General features: G+C 42.1%; 1 protein-coding gene across 2 annotated transcripts in view; it reads left to right on the top strand.

The window, feature by feature from the left end:
• The first annotated feature begins 5,326 nt into the window (after positions 1-5,326).
• The window catches only part of EFCC1 (EF-hand and coiled-coil domain containing 1), a 51,753-nt gene continuing 39,733 nt past the window's right edge, over positions 5,327-17,346 (top strand). The window contains exons 1-2 of one of the 2 annotated variants that reach the window (XM_086470378.1): positions 5,327-6,019; positions 7,291-7,697. In XM_086470378.1, the coding sequence (XP_086326504.1) occupies positions 5,360-6,019; positions 7,291-7,697 (1,067 nt within the window). In that variant the 5' untranslated portion in view covers positions 5,327-5,359. The remainder of the gene's footprint in view (positions 6,020-7,290; positions 7,698-17,346) is intronic. The other variant, XM_086470377.1, reaches the window with a different exon arrangement.

Genomic DNA, 17,346 nt, shown 5'->3' with positions numbered 1-17,346 from the left:
AGCATGGCTGGCCTATGATCGTATCCCAGCCAAACCAGGACAGCTGCGATAGGACTTCAAGATTTGCCGAGCTCAATAGAAAAAGAGAGTCTTAAGATCTACCGTGGCTTATTGAAAGTGCATGAAGACTCTCAGCAAGCAGTGAATAGGACACACACTCCCCACTTGCTGGCAGAGCCCAAACCATTAGGCCAAGAACTCATACTCCTGACTCCTCTCAGCAAAGGCTCAGGGCTGTGAATACTCAGCAGAGTGCATAAAACCTCAGAATAACAAGCAGTAGGAGACACTCATATCCTTTGTGTAATCTAACTCTATGCAGCGCACTGTCCAGCATGCCACTTTTGGGAGACTGTATGCTAAGATGTCCAGCTTATGCATAAATGAGTCTGATTTTCCAGGGATTTCAGGTTTTAGATGTCATGGGAATGGTCAGATGGACACAAAATGCTTCTCAACACTATGGCTGAAGCTTCCACCACCCTCCTTGCATCTGCTCCGTACCGTCACTGTACCTCCATTGCCCCAACTATACACACAGACTTAGTAATCTCTGGTATGTAGGAATATTCAGGAGAAAAGGTGCTCTAAAAAGCCTAAATCTAAGTAATACATGTTTATCCTGAGAATTCTTGGTCTAATTTACAGGAGAAATTAAGATGGCATCAATGTTTTAGAAAGAAAATAATTTTCTGGAGTAATTTAGATACACACTTTTAACAGGAGTCAAAACCTTATAGCAGAGGCTCAGGTCACGTCTGCTCCCTACAGTCTGCACAGGAACTGCTGGTAAACCTATCAGCTAGAGAAACAGAAAGCCAGGACTAACATTGACTGAAGCACTACAAGCCAAATTCTGGTCTCACTTATCCTACAGTGAATTTCCATTTTTCCCCCTCCATTTACTCCAAACTTTGTTCATAAAAAAGAAAGATTCACCCTGTGAGCAAGTTGAAAGCAGTAGATTTCTCTTTCCTAATCGCTGTGGAAGAGCCTTAAAACTGTTCTAGGTGCTGAATAGCTAACAAATGTCAAATACAACACCTGGATATTCAGAGAGCTGCAGGTGTTTCCTCTGCAGACTATGTAACGCCTCATTTCTTCCCTTTAAATAGTTTATACCAAGAGAAAGACAACAATCTAATTAGTAATATCACTCAGGATAAAAACCGAGTTGCAATTAGGTAAGCTCTTTTGTTAGCCCCAGTGGTTTCCCATTGGCTCCACAGCAAGAGAGGCTCCAGACACCAGTTCTGGTCAGTTTTTAACACAGTCACTTCCCTTACATTCAGAGCTTACTAAGGTTCCCTCTACTAGTTAGTAAAACTCTTTCCTGTATCCACCCAACATGCTCTTCATGTTGCAAAACTTACAGAATGTCTTTACAGCCTTTTGCAGAGTTTATCAGAATTACCTACATGCTCACTGGATGTGTACATCTATGTCTGTGTAAGTATTACATGAAAACATGCTGCAGGCAGGAGCAGAATTACACGAAAGATGGGGATGTTCAACTACATTTTTCCTTCTTTGTCTTACTGTATACACAGAGCTGTCCCAATCCACTGGACGGAACAAACATAAAGAGAACACTCAACATTTTTGGAGTTGCAAGTAACTTCAAGAACATGCCAAGAACAACACTGCACCACTAATATTATTTGAACACATCTCTGAAGTTCCTTGTAAAAGCAACTGTTTCAGAAACAATTTTTAAAGCATCGATAACATCACAGTATGACTTTGTTGGAAAGGGTTTGGAAAACAAATTCTAAGTACTTAGCACTACATTTTCACTTTTCTCCTTGATAGCAGAATGCCTGGAAGGGTTGGTTGGTTTTTTTTTTACTGTAATGAAGTGATCTTTCTGGCAAAATGAGCATCTTCCACAGTGCCACAGTTCTGGCTGGCTCTATGCACTGAACAACAACCCGCCACACAAATGGGACCAGACTACTGATATCCTGGAACATCAGACATAAACGCAAACTGCGTTGATCCTCAGTCCTACAATACATATGAACCATGAAATAAATACACATATAGTTAACTTAAGCTCAAGCCATTTTTTTCCTATAAATGTAGTTTACACATCTTAACTAATCCCATGGCAATTAATACAATTTAAAACATTATTCCACTAGTAGTGTTGGCAAAGAAGCTTAAGTCTGATCATGGCACCTCTTAACCTCTTAAAATAAAAATATCCAGTTAAGTAATTTCAAAAGCAGTATTTTAACACACTTCTAACTTCCAGCTATTACCACAACACTGTAGAAAGAGCCATTCCATTCAGATCCTGCTTTCCCGTCAGCTCTTGCTACAGTTGGGACTCCTTCAAGATACTTTCATGCTGGAGTGCACTACCAAAACTGGGAACAACTTAGTAAAGAAAAAGTCCTTGAATACTTAATAAAATGCAGCCATCTCTCTGAGCAAGTTTAGAGAATAAGCCGAGGAATAGGCAAACCTTATCTGGGTCAGGAGTAAAATCTTAGTCTTGATACAGTTGAGAGTGAACACAAGAGTCACTGTAATTACACCGTGACCATTTTTTTCTGTACTTCTGCTATCAGAAGCACTACACTGGAAAAAAGGTTTACGTGTGGTTTAGTTTTAAAGAAAAGCAGGCTGCAAAAGGAAAGTTTACTTTTGCCAAATGCAACCCCCTTGTCACAGAGAGGCTGAAGTGACATTTAAGTTTTCTCTGGTCCAACTGTTTCCGCAGTTGTCTAGAGTTTAAAAGTCTTGGGTCAGGTGTTGTTTTTTAAGAAAACATGATGCAAAACCCAACTGCCCAGCAGTTGGAGTTTTTCCTGAAAAATCAAACAAAATTCAAGGGCCAGACATCTGGGGTATTTTGCTGGTATCAAGTATCTGCTTTCTTTCAGAGATGAAACTCCAGTGAACGCGAATTGACATCATTCTGCCAGTCAACAGACAACATTTCCCTGTTACAGTGATAACATAAAAAGCCAAAGATTTGTCATACCATTTGTGTCCTTTGCCCTTTCAGACCAGAAGCCCAGCAGATGGGCAACAAGGAATTCAATAGAGGCCCAAATGCTCCCCAGTGCTGTTAATGATGCCTCTCTTCTAGCCAGAGACACCACCAAGAAACTCAACTGGAAACCGTAGGTGCTAAAGTACAATTTACGCTGACAGCTTTATAGCCTGGTAAAGATTCTGGTAGCCTTTAAATCAATTATTTCCACTTGATAAATATTTTTACAATTGAAACTAGCTAGACCGAAACAAGTTTAGATGGTTGCATTCTCCAACTCCAGGGCTTTGATGCTTTAGTTAGTGTTTGGGGCCAGTTGGTTTGATGTGTGCAGATAACAGACACAGATTTATGTAGTATCTGCTAAAAGCATTCAAGGTTTATGTTTTTGTCTTTCTTGTCTCTCGGGTGCTGCATTATAGGGACATTTTGAACCTAAGTCAAAAATAACATTATCGGACTAAGAAAAGCTGAAGTTTTATAAGTATAAATGGCTACAAGAGTGAATAAGGAATATATACGCATCCAGTTCATCCAGTCACTCCACAAGTCAATCAAAGACGTAAGTTACAAGTTATGCATCACTTCCAACAAGAGGAAAATGGGAGAAATGCTCTTTAAAGGTAGAAGAATACATCAAAAAAACCCACCCAAAATAACCTGAAGTAAATCCATAAGCTGGACAGGAGATTCCTAACGACTGCACAATTACAAAAGACACTACTGTTTTGGATAATAAATACACAGAGGATCGCTGGTGGATAAAACTCAGCTCTTGAGAACAGGAAGGCTGATCCTCTGGAGCATCAAGTACCCTGGGGGAACCCATGTCTTGTAACATAAAAACCAAAAAGATCTTCAGCCAGACAGCCTTGTATGTTGCCAGCCTACCACAGAAACAATCAGAAATCTGATTTTTAGCAAAGAGGAAGGTCAACAGCCTTCCAAAGTATTCTTTTTCTTGATGATGCACAACACACAGAGGTCAGTTGACATTCTCATGCAACTGGGAAGTAAAAGCAGCATCTGGGCCCTGAGCACACCAGCAGACCTTACCTACCCTGGACAACCTCAGGTGGGACCCCCACCCACACTTCCTGTCCAAAAGCACCATTTGCACCCAGCCCTTAGCCCCCTGTCCTTCCCTGAGGGATGCTGTAGGTGTACCTGGTCCTTGCCCAGTCTACTGGATAGACCTTTGACCTGCACTGTAGTCTCTCCAGGAGCGCTGTCTCTGGCCTTATCTGCTGCTGCTGCTGCTCTTGATGCGACTTCTTGGATGGACCCCATACCTGGTTCACCACCTTGCCTTGTCTGGGGCTGTTAACAGAGCCCATTATCACTTCCCCAGCTTTGCCACCCTATTCAGACCTCAGGCATGGCTAGTGCCACAGTCACCTCTGGCTCGTGGCATGTCCCTGTCAGCGGAGCAGCCCAGCTTGTGCTGCTCCCTGACTGTAGCTGCATTCAGCAATGCAGGTCCTACTCCACAGTCAAAAATGACAAAAATAACTGCTTTGGAAAGCTCAGTAATTTGTACCAGTTTAACGTTTATTCATCTCTAACACAGACAACTTAAAAAAATAAAGACACCACATCTATCTACAGAGGCAAAAAAGCCTCAGCAAACAGAAAGATGATCAACTTTTATGCACATTAAAAAAGCCCAAGCATTGTCAAGCACTGTAACAGGCTGCCCAGGGAAATGGAGTCACCATCCCCGGAGGTATTTAAAAGATGTGTCGTCATAGTGCTTAGGGACACGGTTTAGCAGTGGACTTGGCAGTTAATGGTCAAACTCGATGATCTTAAAGGTCTTTTCCAACCTAAACAATTCCATGATTAGTTTTGTTCATTTGGTGGTACCACTCACCCATTCACAAGCGTTAACTTGTCAAACGGGATTCTGTGATGCTCATGTTAAAAAGGAACCAGAAAGAAACCAGTTGAGAAATTAGAAACAAACGTTGCGCTCGGGCTTGGCTGAGGCTCTTTTCCAGGCAAACAGATGGAGTCGGTTGTCACCTGCCCGCTGAGCCGGGCCGGGGTCCGCCCACGGCGGACGGCGCTCGGCCGACGCCAAAACCGGACCCCGCTAAGGGGGAAGCCTGAAACTCCGCGTGGGGAAGCGGCCGGTGGCAAGAGAGACCCAGCCACCGCGGGCACCGGAGCCTCCGGAGCGATGGCGAGGGTGTGGGGGGCGGTGGCAGCCCCGGCGCCCCTCTCCGCCCCCGGGCCGCCGCCCCGTTCCGCTCGTGGGCGCAGCCGCCGAGCGGGGCGGGCTGCGAGGCGTGGCGGGGGGCGGCCGCCCCGGGGGCAGGATGGTCGGGGAGCGCGACGGGGCAGGCGGGCGCGATGGAGCCGCCTGAGGGCTGGGACCCGTACAGGCAGCCGGCCCGGCGGACGCAGTGGCTGGTGAGCGCCCTGGCCTACCACTACGGGCTGGACCGCGGCGTGGAGAACGAGATCGTCGTCCTGGCCACCGGCCTGGACCAGTACCTGCAGGAAATCTTCCACCACCTGGACTGCGCCGGGGCGGGCAGGATCCCCGGCGAGGATTTCCGGACGCTGTGCCAGGTGCTGGGGCTGGAGGAAGCGGCGGAGGCGGCTGCCGACCCCGAGGAGTGCGCGGCGATGTGGGAGGGCCTCTCCGCCGAGCTCACCTTCCGCCAGTTCCACGCACGCCTCTGCGGCTACTTCAGCACCAAGGCGGGCAACGGCCCGCCCTGCGCCGTGCCGCGCCTGCCGCTGGACCGGGAGAGCGAGCACATCGAGACCCAGATCCGCCTCCGCAGCCCCCGCCGCCGCCGGGACCCGGCCGTGCCCGGGCCAGCGGCGGGGGAGCGGCGGCCGGCGGGGCTCTGCTCGCGGGAGTGCTGCGAGGAGATCGTGGCGCTGGAGCATGCGGAGGACCGCATCGCCAAGCTGGAGGAGGAGAACGGCAGCCTGCGGGAGCTAGTGGAGGACATGCGGGCAGCCCTGCAGAGCAGCGACGCCCGGTGCCTGGCCCTGCAGGTGAGTAGGCGGCCCGGCGCGGCGGGCGCCCCCCCGGCCCCGGTGTGGGCCCGCGAAGCCGCTCCCGGCTGGAGTTATCCTTGATCGAAGCGTAGTGTAGGAAAGATGCTGCTCTCGCAAAAGCCAGCGTTAACAACCCCTCCGAGCCCAGAGCGATTTATGGAAGGAGGATGTCATAAAGGGAGGTTGTTCTTTCATCTTCAACATTAACTTTAGCAAGGTTTGGTTACGTATAGTTTTTAAGGAGAAATGGTGTATTTTCACCAGTGTGACGTTATGTATAAGGGATGCGCTAAAAAACACCCTGCTAAAATTGTGGATGTCAGTTTAACAAACCCAAGTGTATAATGCTGCTGTTTCTATTGTCCATACAACCAGTCAGTTGCATACCAGTTATGCACTGTTGTGGTTTTATTTCCAAAGTAGGAAATAACTTTTGGATTCATACTTTGCCCAAGCACATGCAATGACTCAGTCATAAATGCCTGAGAGCTTTGCCTCAGAAACATTAGAAGTGTGTTTTCTTCAGAGCATGGTCGTGAGGGCACCAGTTCTGCAAATGGGCTGACAAATAGGCTCTGGCTTCTTTGCAGAGCCCCATTAATTCTGGGGCTGGTTTCTGTTTCTGTTGTATTGGCGCAGGTGAAACCATACTTAACAGCAGTTAAATTACTCTGACATGAAATAGCATAAATCAGGCAAGGTACTGGTATTCACCGATCGTTCTGGCGGGTCTGATGAGCTCCACACGTGACGCATCCATTTGGCATTAGCTGGCCGGCCATCTTTGCAATGTCCAGTGTGAAAAGAAGTCAGAAGCAAACACAAAGTCACCAGTCAAAGGCCCCAGAAAGAATCAGGACAAAGATTAGAACTCTAGAACACCACCTTCTGTTCTCTGTTTGATTCTACTGAACACAACTTAAAATCATAACTAGAAATATTTTTTCAAAATACTGCTTGCCTTTTGAGGCCAGATTCTAGTAATGGCATTAAAGCTATACAGAAACTTGTGCAATAACCAAATTTTCCACTTTAATGAGTAGTTTTAAAATTAAATTTATATATAGATATTTAAAAACTACTTTCCAGAGATTGTTCCCTTGTCTCTGTATTTTGCAAAGGCAAGTAGCTTGTTAGTTGCTGATCAACTATGTGTCATTAAAAAAACCCCAACAAAACACAGTCCAGCCATTTTCGGTCTTGATTAAAACGTCAGCTGCTTTAAAACACCTTAATTTCTCCCTGCTTTCTGCTCCTGTTCATTATAGGTAGGACTGCGGAAAAGCCATGCTAACCATAAGGAAGAGGGGACTTCTTTTATAGGAAGTAAGAGACCATTAATGCAAAACCACTCCCAGACCAAGTGCCTTCAGAGTGTCCTGAAGGAAGTGGAACTCATCCGGAGCTCCAGGGATGGGCAAATTGAAGAAGCAATTAGGTTCAATCAGGAGTTGGAAAGAGAGCTGAAGAACTCTCAGGAAGCTCTGGTCAATCTGGAAGACTGTAACCGTAACCTGAAGAGGGAACAAGCTGAAATGAGGAAGAAGGTTGAAGAGGCGAGACACACCGTCCATAACAGTCTTGGCAAAGTGAAGGAGCTAGAAGTGAAAGCTAACGAAGTGCCACATCTGCAAATATACATTCAGCAGCTAGAGTCGGAACTGCAGCACTATAGGTAAGTTTGAGTCTGTCAAAAAATACCTATAAAATCACGGTATTGGAAACAAGTTAGCTTGAAAACCGCTACTTGTAGCTTATTAAATGTCTCCAAATACATCTTCTAAAATACAGCCAGAGGAAAATTAGAAGCTACTTATCAATTTTCTTGGTAGGGATCCGCAACAGAACTGGGCACATTCAGTGGAAGGTAGGCCAAAATAAGGGTGTTGATCTACAGAGAGCTGAAGTTACTCCTCAAACACACAGCAATAGGACTCAAGGTAGCAATGCTTCAAGAAAGAGTCAAAAGAAATTGCTGACAGTCCTTCAGAATCCATTTCCAACACACTTATTTTTTCACCTCAACTAGCTAGTATCTATTCAGTCATTTCCTGCTAGTTAGGTCACACATACAAAGCCAGCTGTAATCAAGTGGCCGATGCTCCATTTCTTATGAAAGCTCTTCAACTTGTCATACGAATTGGAGAAAAACACACAAGGCCAGCTTCTGGCCAGAAGTTTTAAACTCTGCTGTGACTTTATTGCTTCTTTACTGATGGAATATGTAATACTCAGAAAAGTTAAAACACTTTCCCAAAACCACACAAGAATATAGTCAGAGCCTCAAACAAAAAAATAACATCATCCAACTAAGCCCCACTTTTGTAATAGCATAAATAAATATGTTTCCAGAAGTCAGAAAGCTGGTCATGAATTTAATAGTTCACTGTTTTTCATCTCAGACAGAATTTGGACTCATTGATGGTTATTAAGTGCTAGGCATTTCTGCCCAAGTTTTAAATCGACCTGCGGAATAAAGTCTTGTTTATATTTTTACTGACCCAAAGTAAAGCTAATATTTATACATACTTTTGCTAACCATACTAAACCTATTTTAATACATTGTCTATTCTGAACTCCTTTTCTCTTCCTCTTACTACTGCTTCCTAAACTACTTCCTCTCTTTGCTTGTAATGAGTTATTTGTAGCATCATAGCTCTTGTACTGTTCATGAAGTGAAGAAATTCTAAAAATAATCATTTTATCCAGTGTCTTTCTGTAAGCATTGTATATGTTAATACCTGTGTGGTTGCAGAAGATAAAAGCATTTGTTTAAACATCTGTAGGATTTTGAAAATGGTGAGGGCACATAATGTCCAAGATGAGTGTCATTTACAGGGATATCTGGATGAATGATACAAGTCTTAGAGCTAAGAGTACTCACACTACTTGTCTAGTCTATCAAGTTCTCCCTGGCATGAGCACCAGAGACTTAAGATGAGGTCTTGTCCTGCAGAGTTGCTTTTCCAAAGTATGATGAAGGATAAAAAAATCACCTTTAAACAGGTAGAGATGAACTGGTTGAAGACAATAAGAGATGTCAACTGAGCCTTGCATAGCAGGAACTTTTATGGGTTACATCAAAACAGACAGTGTGAGTTTGAAAATGTAAATTATATGTTCTTTGTAGGATAATCTTAATCCGTAATATTTATTTTAAAATTGCATGCTAATTTAAAGTGAGTAAAGCTCAGGAATAGTGCTAGGCTGACTGTGGGAGGACATTTATGAAATAAGGGACATGTGAACAATCCAGCCTTTCCAGAGAATCCGAGCTGGGAGGTACTGGAACTGCTGAAAGCATAAACAACTTCCGGTGCAGGGAGCATGAACATCTTACAGGTGCAGGAGAAGAGACAGCCACCATTAATGACGTAGTTTTAATTTCTTGAAGAAGATGGGTGTGAACATTTGTGAACATGACTTGAACATGACTCATAATGTGGCCAATCAGGTTGGACTATGGGCTGTTATTTGCGATGAAGCCAATCAGTATTTATTGGGTGTGGTCGAGGGTTATAAATTGCACTGGAAACACGGAAATAAAGGTTCACTTGTTAGATCACATTGATCATGTCAGTGTCCTCACGCAGCTCCCGCAACTGACCATTTGGAAACTACAGCCCTTTTTTAGCCCCACAGCACATCTAGCACAGGACCAGGCCAGCTTCCACATGCAAGACCCTTTAATGGGTCTTGACTCTATGTTAGCCATAAATCACTTCCATCTCCCTGTCCGTGTAATACAGCTCTTGGCTTAAACAGTTTAACAGCAGAGCCGCTTAATTACAATTGTGACTTGCGTGCCTGTGATATTATTCCACAGTTCCACAGTATATGGAATACCATAACGCCACAGAGATGCCCAAAGTGGCAGAAAATAGGCAACAAGTTAGGCAGTGCAGAGCTCTGCATTACTGCGATGATAGAGCGTAACACTAGCACAGGTTTCTCTACCCTATGCAGCCATGGGCATCAGAGCTTGTCCCTCTCACTTTGCTTGCTTACACTTGTGCCCCAGATGGCAGAAACTCCAGCTCATAGACAGTCATCTTCTCCTGTTGTGCAGAAGTCCAAAACCCATGGGTGTAGAATGAGTGAGGTGCTAGGAGTGCATGTTGAGGGGAAGCTGATGAGATGGCCAAAGCATATAGATGGAGGGAAAGCTGCTGTATCCTGCAGTTTCTCCGACTGTCCGTTGGCAAGTGTATTGCCTGTAATGTTATTTGAGTCAGTGTGTGTTTAAGTTAGTACTCTAGAGAGCAGTTTTCTCTGTTTCCAAATACTACAAAGTCCGTGAGCATGTAAACAGGATATAGGTTTGGCAAGAACTAGTGCTGCAAGGTAGCAGTGGAGAGAAATGGTGGGGATTTGAGTATACTGCAGAAAGCATTTAAGATTGCAGATATGCCTCCTGAGAATTCACCTTAACTGTCTTGGTACACTACTATTTTAGTCCAGCTAAAGTCTAATTTCTTCCAGAGAGGATCATATTTAAGAATGAGACTGGTCTATGAGCTTCACACGCTTCTCCTAGGTATACTTTCATATTTATAAAGAAAATGATTTCTTCTTTTAGGTTCAGATTTTCAAAGCTCTTCAAGCATCTAAATCCCACTTCTAGCCCTTCATCTTATACCAACTTGCTATCATATAAACCTGGAATCACAGCAATGACCTTAAATTATAATCCCTAACTCAGGCAACAACATAGTTTACATCTGTTCCAGAAAGTGTTTAAGTACCTGAAAGTGATTGTTTTCCTAAATTAGGGTACCTAATTACAATTGCCTTTTCAGCCCACAGATTCATATTCCCAAAAATTTAATGCAAAAAGTTGCTATGAACATCTCTGGTAAATGTTTGCTAACTGAAGTCTATACGACTTAAACATTAACTTTTTCTGAGTACACAGATTCCTGTATCGGGGTTTAAAATGTCCCTATCACGTTAGTAGGTTCCTAAGCCAACCTAGTTGACGAAATAGTTTAGATACTTCTTGTTTTAGGGTGCACGTCCTGTTTTTCCTACGCTGGATGCCTGTGTCTAAGTTTTGTCCCCTATCTCCACGATTAGAAATTTGTACTCTTTCATTTTTTAATCCCTGTCAATTTAATGAGTCAGCTCAGATACTTTAAAGGTAAATTTTGAGAAATTCCTTACTGAAAAGCAGGAATTAAATTCATTTCTAGAGGAAAATGACATCACAAGAATTTGTATGTTTATCATTGATATTATATAAAAAATGCATCAAGCACAATGTCAGTATACAAAAGAGTTTAGGAAGTTATGCAAGTCCCATTTTTTATGCGGTGCTGCCCAGACAGTTATTCTCATTTTCTACTGGTGCACTTGATTTCATTTTCCCAGGTATAGGACTTTTCATTTATTATGACCAAAGCTCAGCTTTTCTATTTTTGGACTACGCTTCCAGTTTCTCAAGATGATATTGGGACTAACCTCCAAATTGCTGTCATTCCCTCCCAGCTTGATGTCAGTTGCACATGTGTAATTTCTCTTTCAAAAGTTGGAAGCCTAAATGAACATACTGGCTAAATCACTGGCTGGTGACTACCACTTGATATACTCTCTTTATCTGAGAGCAAATCATTAACAGCTATTCCTTAAACTCCTTTCTTTTTCCTCAGTGAGTTTTGCTGCAGCTCAAGGTGACACCATCCATGTATTCTAATATAGTCCTATGATTTATAAGTATTGTTTATAAGAATGCCACATATAAAAATGTTACAACAATAAAAATGTGACATCTACTGCTTCTTTTTATCCATTCAGCCATTTTCCTTGTCAGAAAAGGAAATTAGATTGGTTTGACATGAATTGTTCTTGCCAAATATAAGTTGGCTCTGTTTTCTATACTACATTGTAGGTGACTTAATAAAGTTTACAGATTCTTTTTCTCTCGGAGGGAATAACAGAATTTAACAACCTTTTTTTTGATCCCAATAACAAATAAAAAGAAAGGTCATTTAGAATTGAAATAGACTTCATAATGGAGATGTTCAGAGGTTTTATGTTGCTGTGTTAGCCAGCAGCACAGTAATTACATAGGTCAGTGGAAGGGGTCATAAAATACCAAAAATGCTTCCCATATGCATGGTCTGTCTCCCAAATTACTTAATTATCCATCAGCATTTATACGTGTTAATGAGTAGGAATTCTTTTTACATGGAATGCAGAGGCTTGTTTCATCCCCTCATATTCCTTTAAAAATACGAAGATGGAGGCCTCTAGCATAATTTCCTCCATTTATTTCTTTCATAAAGTCACCATTGTAAATTTTTCTAAGAAGTTATTCTTTAGGTTGTTCTGTGTCAGAAGATGTTACATTTTTCTTTTCTTTTCGGAGACAGTCTCCTGATCTTTTCAGTAATTTCTTCAGGTTATCATTTACTCTGTAAAATATAACAAGATGGACCAAACAGATCCAAATCAATAATCCAAAACAGGAGAGGAATATGAAAATATTCGTAACTGATTCAGAATCAGCTCTGTTAAGTGAAGAAAGAAAAGTCCTAGGAAGGAAACACTAATCCACAAAAGAAGTGGGTTATTTTCAATCTGAATGATAATGCTTGTTTTATATTTAGACATTCTAGAACTGTTTTTCTATTTAAAAAATTAGACATTAAATAAAGCAAATCTGAACAACTTTCTGCTTGACTATTGTCATCAATACCAACTACTGGCTGGTTATAAGGTGAAAGGCATCTTGGCAATTTATTTCAGATGGCACAACAGTTGACTGGAGGCTGTGGGTGTGTATGTGCTGGACTGCACAAAGATTGGAAAGAACCACAGATGAGAAATACATCCTTGGACAAGAGCAACGACAGGCAGGGAGTAGTGACTGATGGCAGTTCGTAAGGATGGTGACAGTCAGGGAACAGAGCTCATGGAGAGTAAAAGAAAGCGTTACTTTGCAGAGCCTCGTCTGTAAGAGCACTCAAGCAGATTGTTCTAGATGAGCTGATGTCATCTCGTTTTATTTTCAAATTCTGCTTGTACCTGGTATTTTCTTCCACTTAAGACTGTAAGAATTACATATTACATAGAATTCTGCTGAAAACCCACAGAACTAATTTTTTCAAGAAGTTAACAGTAGCATGCAAATATGTTCCCATCATATGAAACTTAAGACTAATTGCATGCCTTTAGTCATAGAAGAATCATAAGCTAAGCAAGCAAATCAGATTACTACTCATTGGAAACAGTTTAAAGGAACATTTTGATTTCACAAAAAGGAATAATGGGAGGTATTGTTATATATGGTAGAGGGAACTGTACAGAGCAATTTAAATACGTTAACTTGACATTGAAGAAAACGTATAGCATCTTTCTATGGAAGGGCTAGTTTTATTTCAAATGCAACAAGAATTGTTAAATTCTTTTTTAACATTAATAATACCTGTTTCCCATAATAATAGCAAAACCTTTACTTCAAATCCATTCAAATCAATGCAAGTGCATTTATCCACAAAGGAGCTTGTACTTGTGTGCGAATTCTGACATTGGAAATGTAGCCAGTTCTCTGGCCTTTTTCAGTGCTGGGCTCTTAGTTACACAGTGTTTATTCTTGGGAGACTTTCCCTGGTTTCTCACTAAATCCTCCTTTTCATCTGGCTTGCTTTATTTGCTGTGTTGGGAGTAAATCACTGTGAGCACAATAGCAGTGCCACACATAGGGACACTGCCCGTTCACTGGGGTGGACATTCTTTCACCATGTCCGAGGCTTCCTCCCACAGCTCTGTGGAGGCACCATTTGTTGAACCTGCTGCAGCCGTCACTTAGCAGCCCCTGTTGCACATACCTTCCTGGGAATGGAGAAGTGAAAGTGTACTGCAAGCCCTGTCGTAGTCAGCAGTTATAACAAGATAGTTCAAGCCAAAGGAGTTAGTTTTGTTGTCTCATACACAGTGTCTGACACATGCAGCTGCCTTTTAAAGCTGTCTCTTGCTGCCCTTCTGTGTGTAATTTGAATTGTGCTAACCCCTCCTATACCAGAGAGATTATTTTTCCCCAGAAGGGGTGTGGTCAGTGTTTCTGCAGCTACTCTCCCTTGAATTAGTGCCTGGAAATTCAGCCAGCAGCTTGGTGGACCCCCACAGTGACAGCCATGCACCTCCCTCCTTCATCTGACTGCCCTGACAAGCTGCGTCACACCTCTCTGGCTTTATAGTCTTTCCACAAGAAAATGCACACCTTTTACTGCCCAAACTTTCTAGGTGATAGAACAGACTATCTACATTGTCTTATGCCAGCAAAAATCAAAAGATTAGTTTCATACACAAAGATAACCTTAGATGAAAGGATAAACCTACTCCCCCACCCCTTTCAAATAATTTCGTAGGACTGAATTCCTAAATTCTCAGAGGCTACGCCACTTTGAAAGCACACCTCCCAGAACAAAGTCACTTTCTCGATGTCATTGCAAGAAGCAACATCAAACAGAAGCGGTCCTAGCTCATATACAGCTCTCAGTTGCAACCAGATTACTTGGGTGAGCTCCTGTGCAGCACTTTTCTATATCAAACATTAGCCGTATGACACTTTCTGCCATAAAGGCTTCCTAGGTGCCTTCTGCCTGGTGGGCCTAGCTCACCAATGATAGGAATCACTACCATGTACTACTGTTGTGCTCCATTTATAGACCTTAGAATTGAATTAACCTTGATATCAATCCATCTGACAGATCCTGACTCTTCAGATCCCACTGCATGCAGATACAAGCATAGCAAACTTGATGCATTGGGTTATTCCGGGAGTGATCAGCTTGACAAGACTGGGGTCTATGCATCTCTCTTGACCTAAAAGCCAAGTGCCATCAGTGTAGGAGATCTGCATGAAAAGAACAAGTATTTATTACCAGGAAAAATGCATCTGTAAGCCAAGAGTTCGTAGCTTTCTGTCACAAAGCAGTACAGCTCATTACAAACTTCACTGGGAAGCCAGGAGGACTGCTCCGTGTTGCCTATGCAGTCATGCACTTGGACTCTCACTTGTTTCTTAAGCAAACCTGACAAGTTTGTAGCCACTTTATGCCAAAGAGCACCTGCAGGACAGGATGCTTTCCAGAGCACTCCAGATTTCCCCAGCTCACTGCAAGAACGGGGTACGACCAGGTCCCACTGTGCTGCGCTCTGCTCGTACACTCGTATGATCAGACCCATTGAATTAATTAGCAGCATTCCTTTGCTTATAGGAGTAACGAGAACATAACTGGGCAATAAATCTTTTACTGAATGGAAGTTTGCCAAACCTCCCTAATAGATGCTTTGAAGAGCCAGGAGTATTTTAAAAATTACTTTTTCTTCAGGTCAGTTTTGTAAGATAAAGTAGTAATATATAACCTCAAAGTGTAACCTGTGGCTTAAACCTGGGGCTTCTATATTTACCTCCCTGGATATCAAAGATATTGACAAAAATCTGAAGTACAAACACCAGGGGCAAGATTGTGAGAGGCCCAGAGTATTGACAAGTGCTTCAGCCAGGCATGTAAACACACATCTAGTATAAAGTACACAAAAACTCCACCAAGCCACTCCAGAGATAAAATTAAAACAAATCAACCAACCATATATTGGGTTTAGCGCTTGTCATTTTTGCCGTCAATTCACATAAATTACTTTGAAAAGCAAACACTGATGATCATCTACACTAAGGCACAAGCAGAGAATTCTGCATTCTTTTAAGCTTTTTATTCTGCTGGAAGAATAAAAATGGAAGAAATTTTATTTTTTCTTTTTTTCATAAAACTTGAAGTTTACTTCATGAAAATGAGGAGAGGAGGAGTTCTACTAAAGCAGTAAGAAGCTATTATTTACTTTTTCCCCTCATCCCTTCAGGATACAAAATACAGAAGCTATTTTGTAAAATCAATGCTGGCAACCCAAGTTTTCAAATAGATTAAACTGATTTGTTCTGCTAAAATAGTCTGCTCTTAGATTATGGAAGGATTCATGATCTGCAGGGGAGGAGACCTTATATGTTGAATACATCCCAAAACCAATAATGATATGACAGGATGAGTGAAGTCACCCTGGAATAGTTCAAGTGAATTTGTGTATGTTATGCTTAAAAAACAAAACAAAACTCAACAAAAGCCTTTTTAATTTATGCACAAGTCATCTACCAGAGTTAGCCATCCAGAGAAAGAAATTAATTTAGCCTTTTAATAGATGCACAGGCAACCATTCTGTTTCATTGTTAACTTAAATTTTCAAGAAGCTCCTCAATGTAATATAAATACCAAATTATCTGGAGATCCAGGAAAGTATCTAGAAAGCAATATTAGTTGACTCCATGACTTCACTGGGGTCTTGTCATAACGCAAACCCACAGTTCTTAAACCCCATCCTTTGGATAGCACAGGCAAGATCAAAATATTTTAAATACCATCACATTACTTAGGACCCTGACAGGGATACTCACATAGAGGAAGACAGTCAATCTGAATTGAAAACTCTCTAGACTCTAAGGAGGTTGGGGGATGAGCTAATAAATGTCACTGATGTTAGGAAATACAATATAGGCAAGTTCTCTATTTTCAATGACACGAGACAGTTATGTAGCAGTACTGCAAATATTTGCTGGAGCTTGTTCTGTTTTTCCGTCCTGTCACTGTCATCAAAATTCCTGTTGAATCACTGGCCACGTTTGCTGCACCGTTCTCTTCCCTTCATTCTCCACTACATCTTTTTCAATTTCATCAGCATCTCATCTGCCTGCTTAGCAGAATGATTAAAATCCAGACTGATATTTGCCTCTCTAGTGCTTGGCTTAGGGTATTCTCTTTGTGATACTCAGCAGATTTTCCTGTATTTGCTGGATTTGCCTGACGATCTGAATCTCAATTATTCAGAATGTAGCCACTGAAACAACCTAAGAAAAATGCTGCCCTCAAACTAGAAAATAAAATCTGGAAAAGAATACCTTGCACTATAAGTAAAACTTTGATTAAATGTGTCTGATTTTAAAGCATTGTGTTCTGACATGATCCCAAACTGGAAACTCAAACACAGACTAAGATTTGCGGGGGGAAAAGGGGAAGAAGGGCAGGAGGATCAGCTGGACAAAGTATTCACTTCTAGTCCGTTATAGAGAAGCGATATTTCCACAATTCCAGATGTAGAACCTATCTGTGTGCTCAAGTCAAGCAACCCGAAAGTTGTAAGATATATCAAGAGGCCGGCTTTAGTTGTTATTTATAGAGATGATTCTTTATCTGTGGAAAAATGAATTTTTATACATTTTTAATAGCTTTTCAGAATGCCCATCTGATAATCTGACAAATTCTGATAAAAAT

Source organism: Leptosomus discolor, chromosome 9 (genome assembly GCF_034619465.1).
Source record: "Leptosomus discolor isolate bLepDis1 chromosome 9, bLepDis1.hap2, whole genome shotgun sequence".
Classification (NCBI taxonomy): domain Eukaryota; kingdom Metazoa; phylum Chordata; class Aves; order Leptosomiformes; family Leptosomidae; genus Leptosomus; species Leptosomus discolor.
Note: the sequence above shows the minus strand (reverse complement) of the source record. Positions and strands in the feature narration are given on the sequence as shown.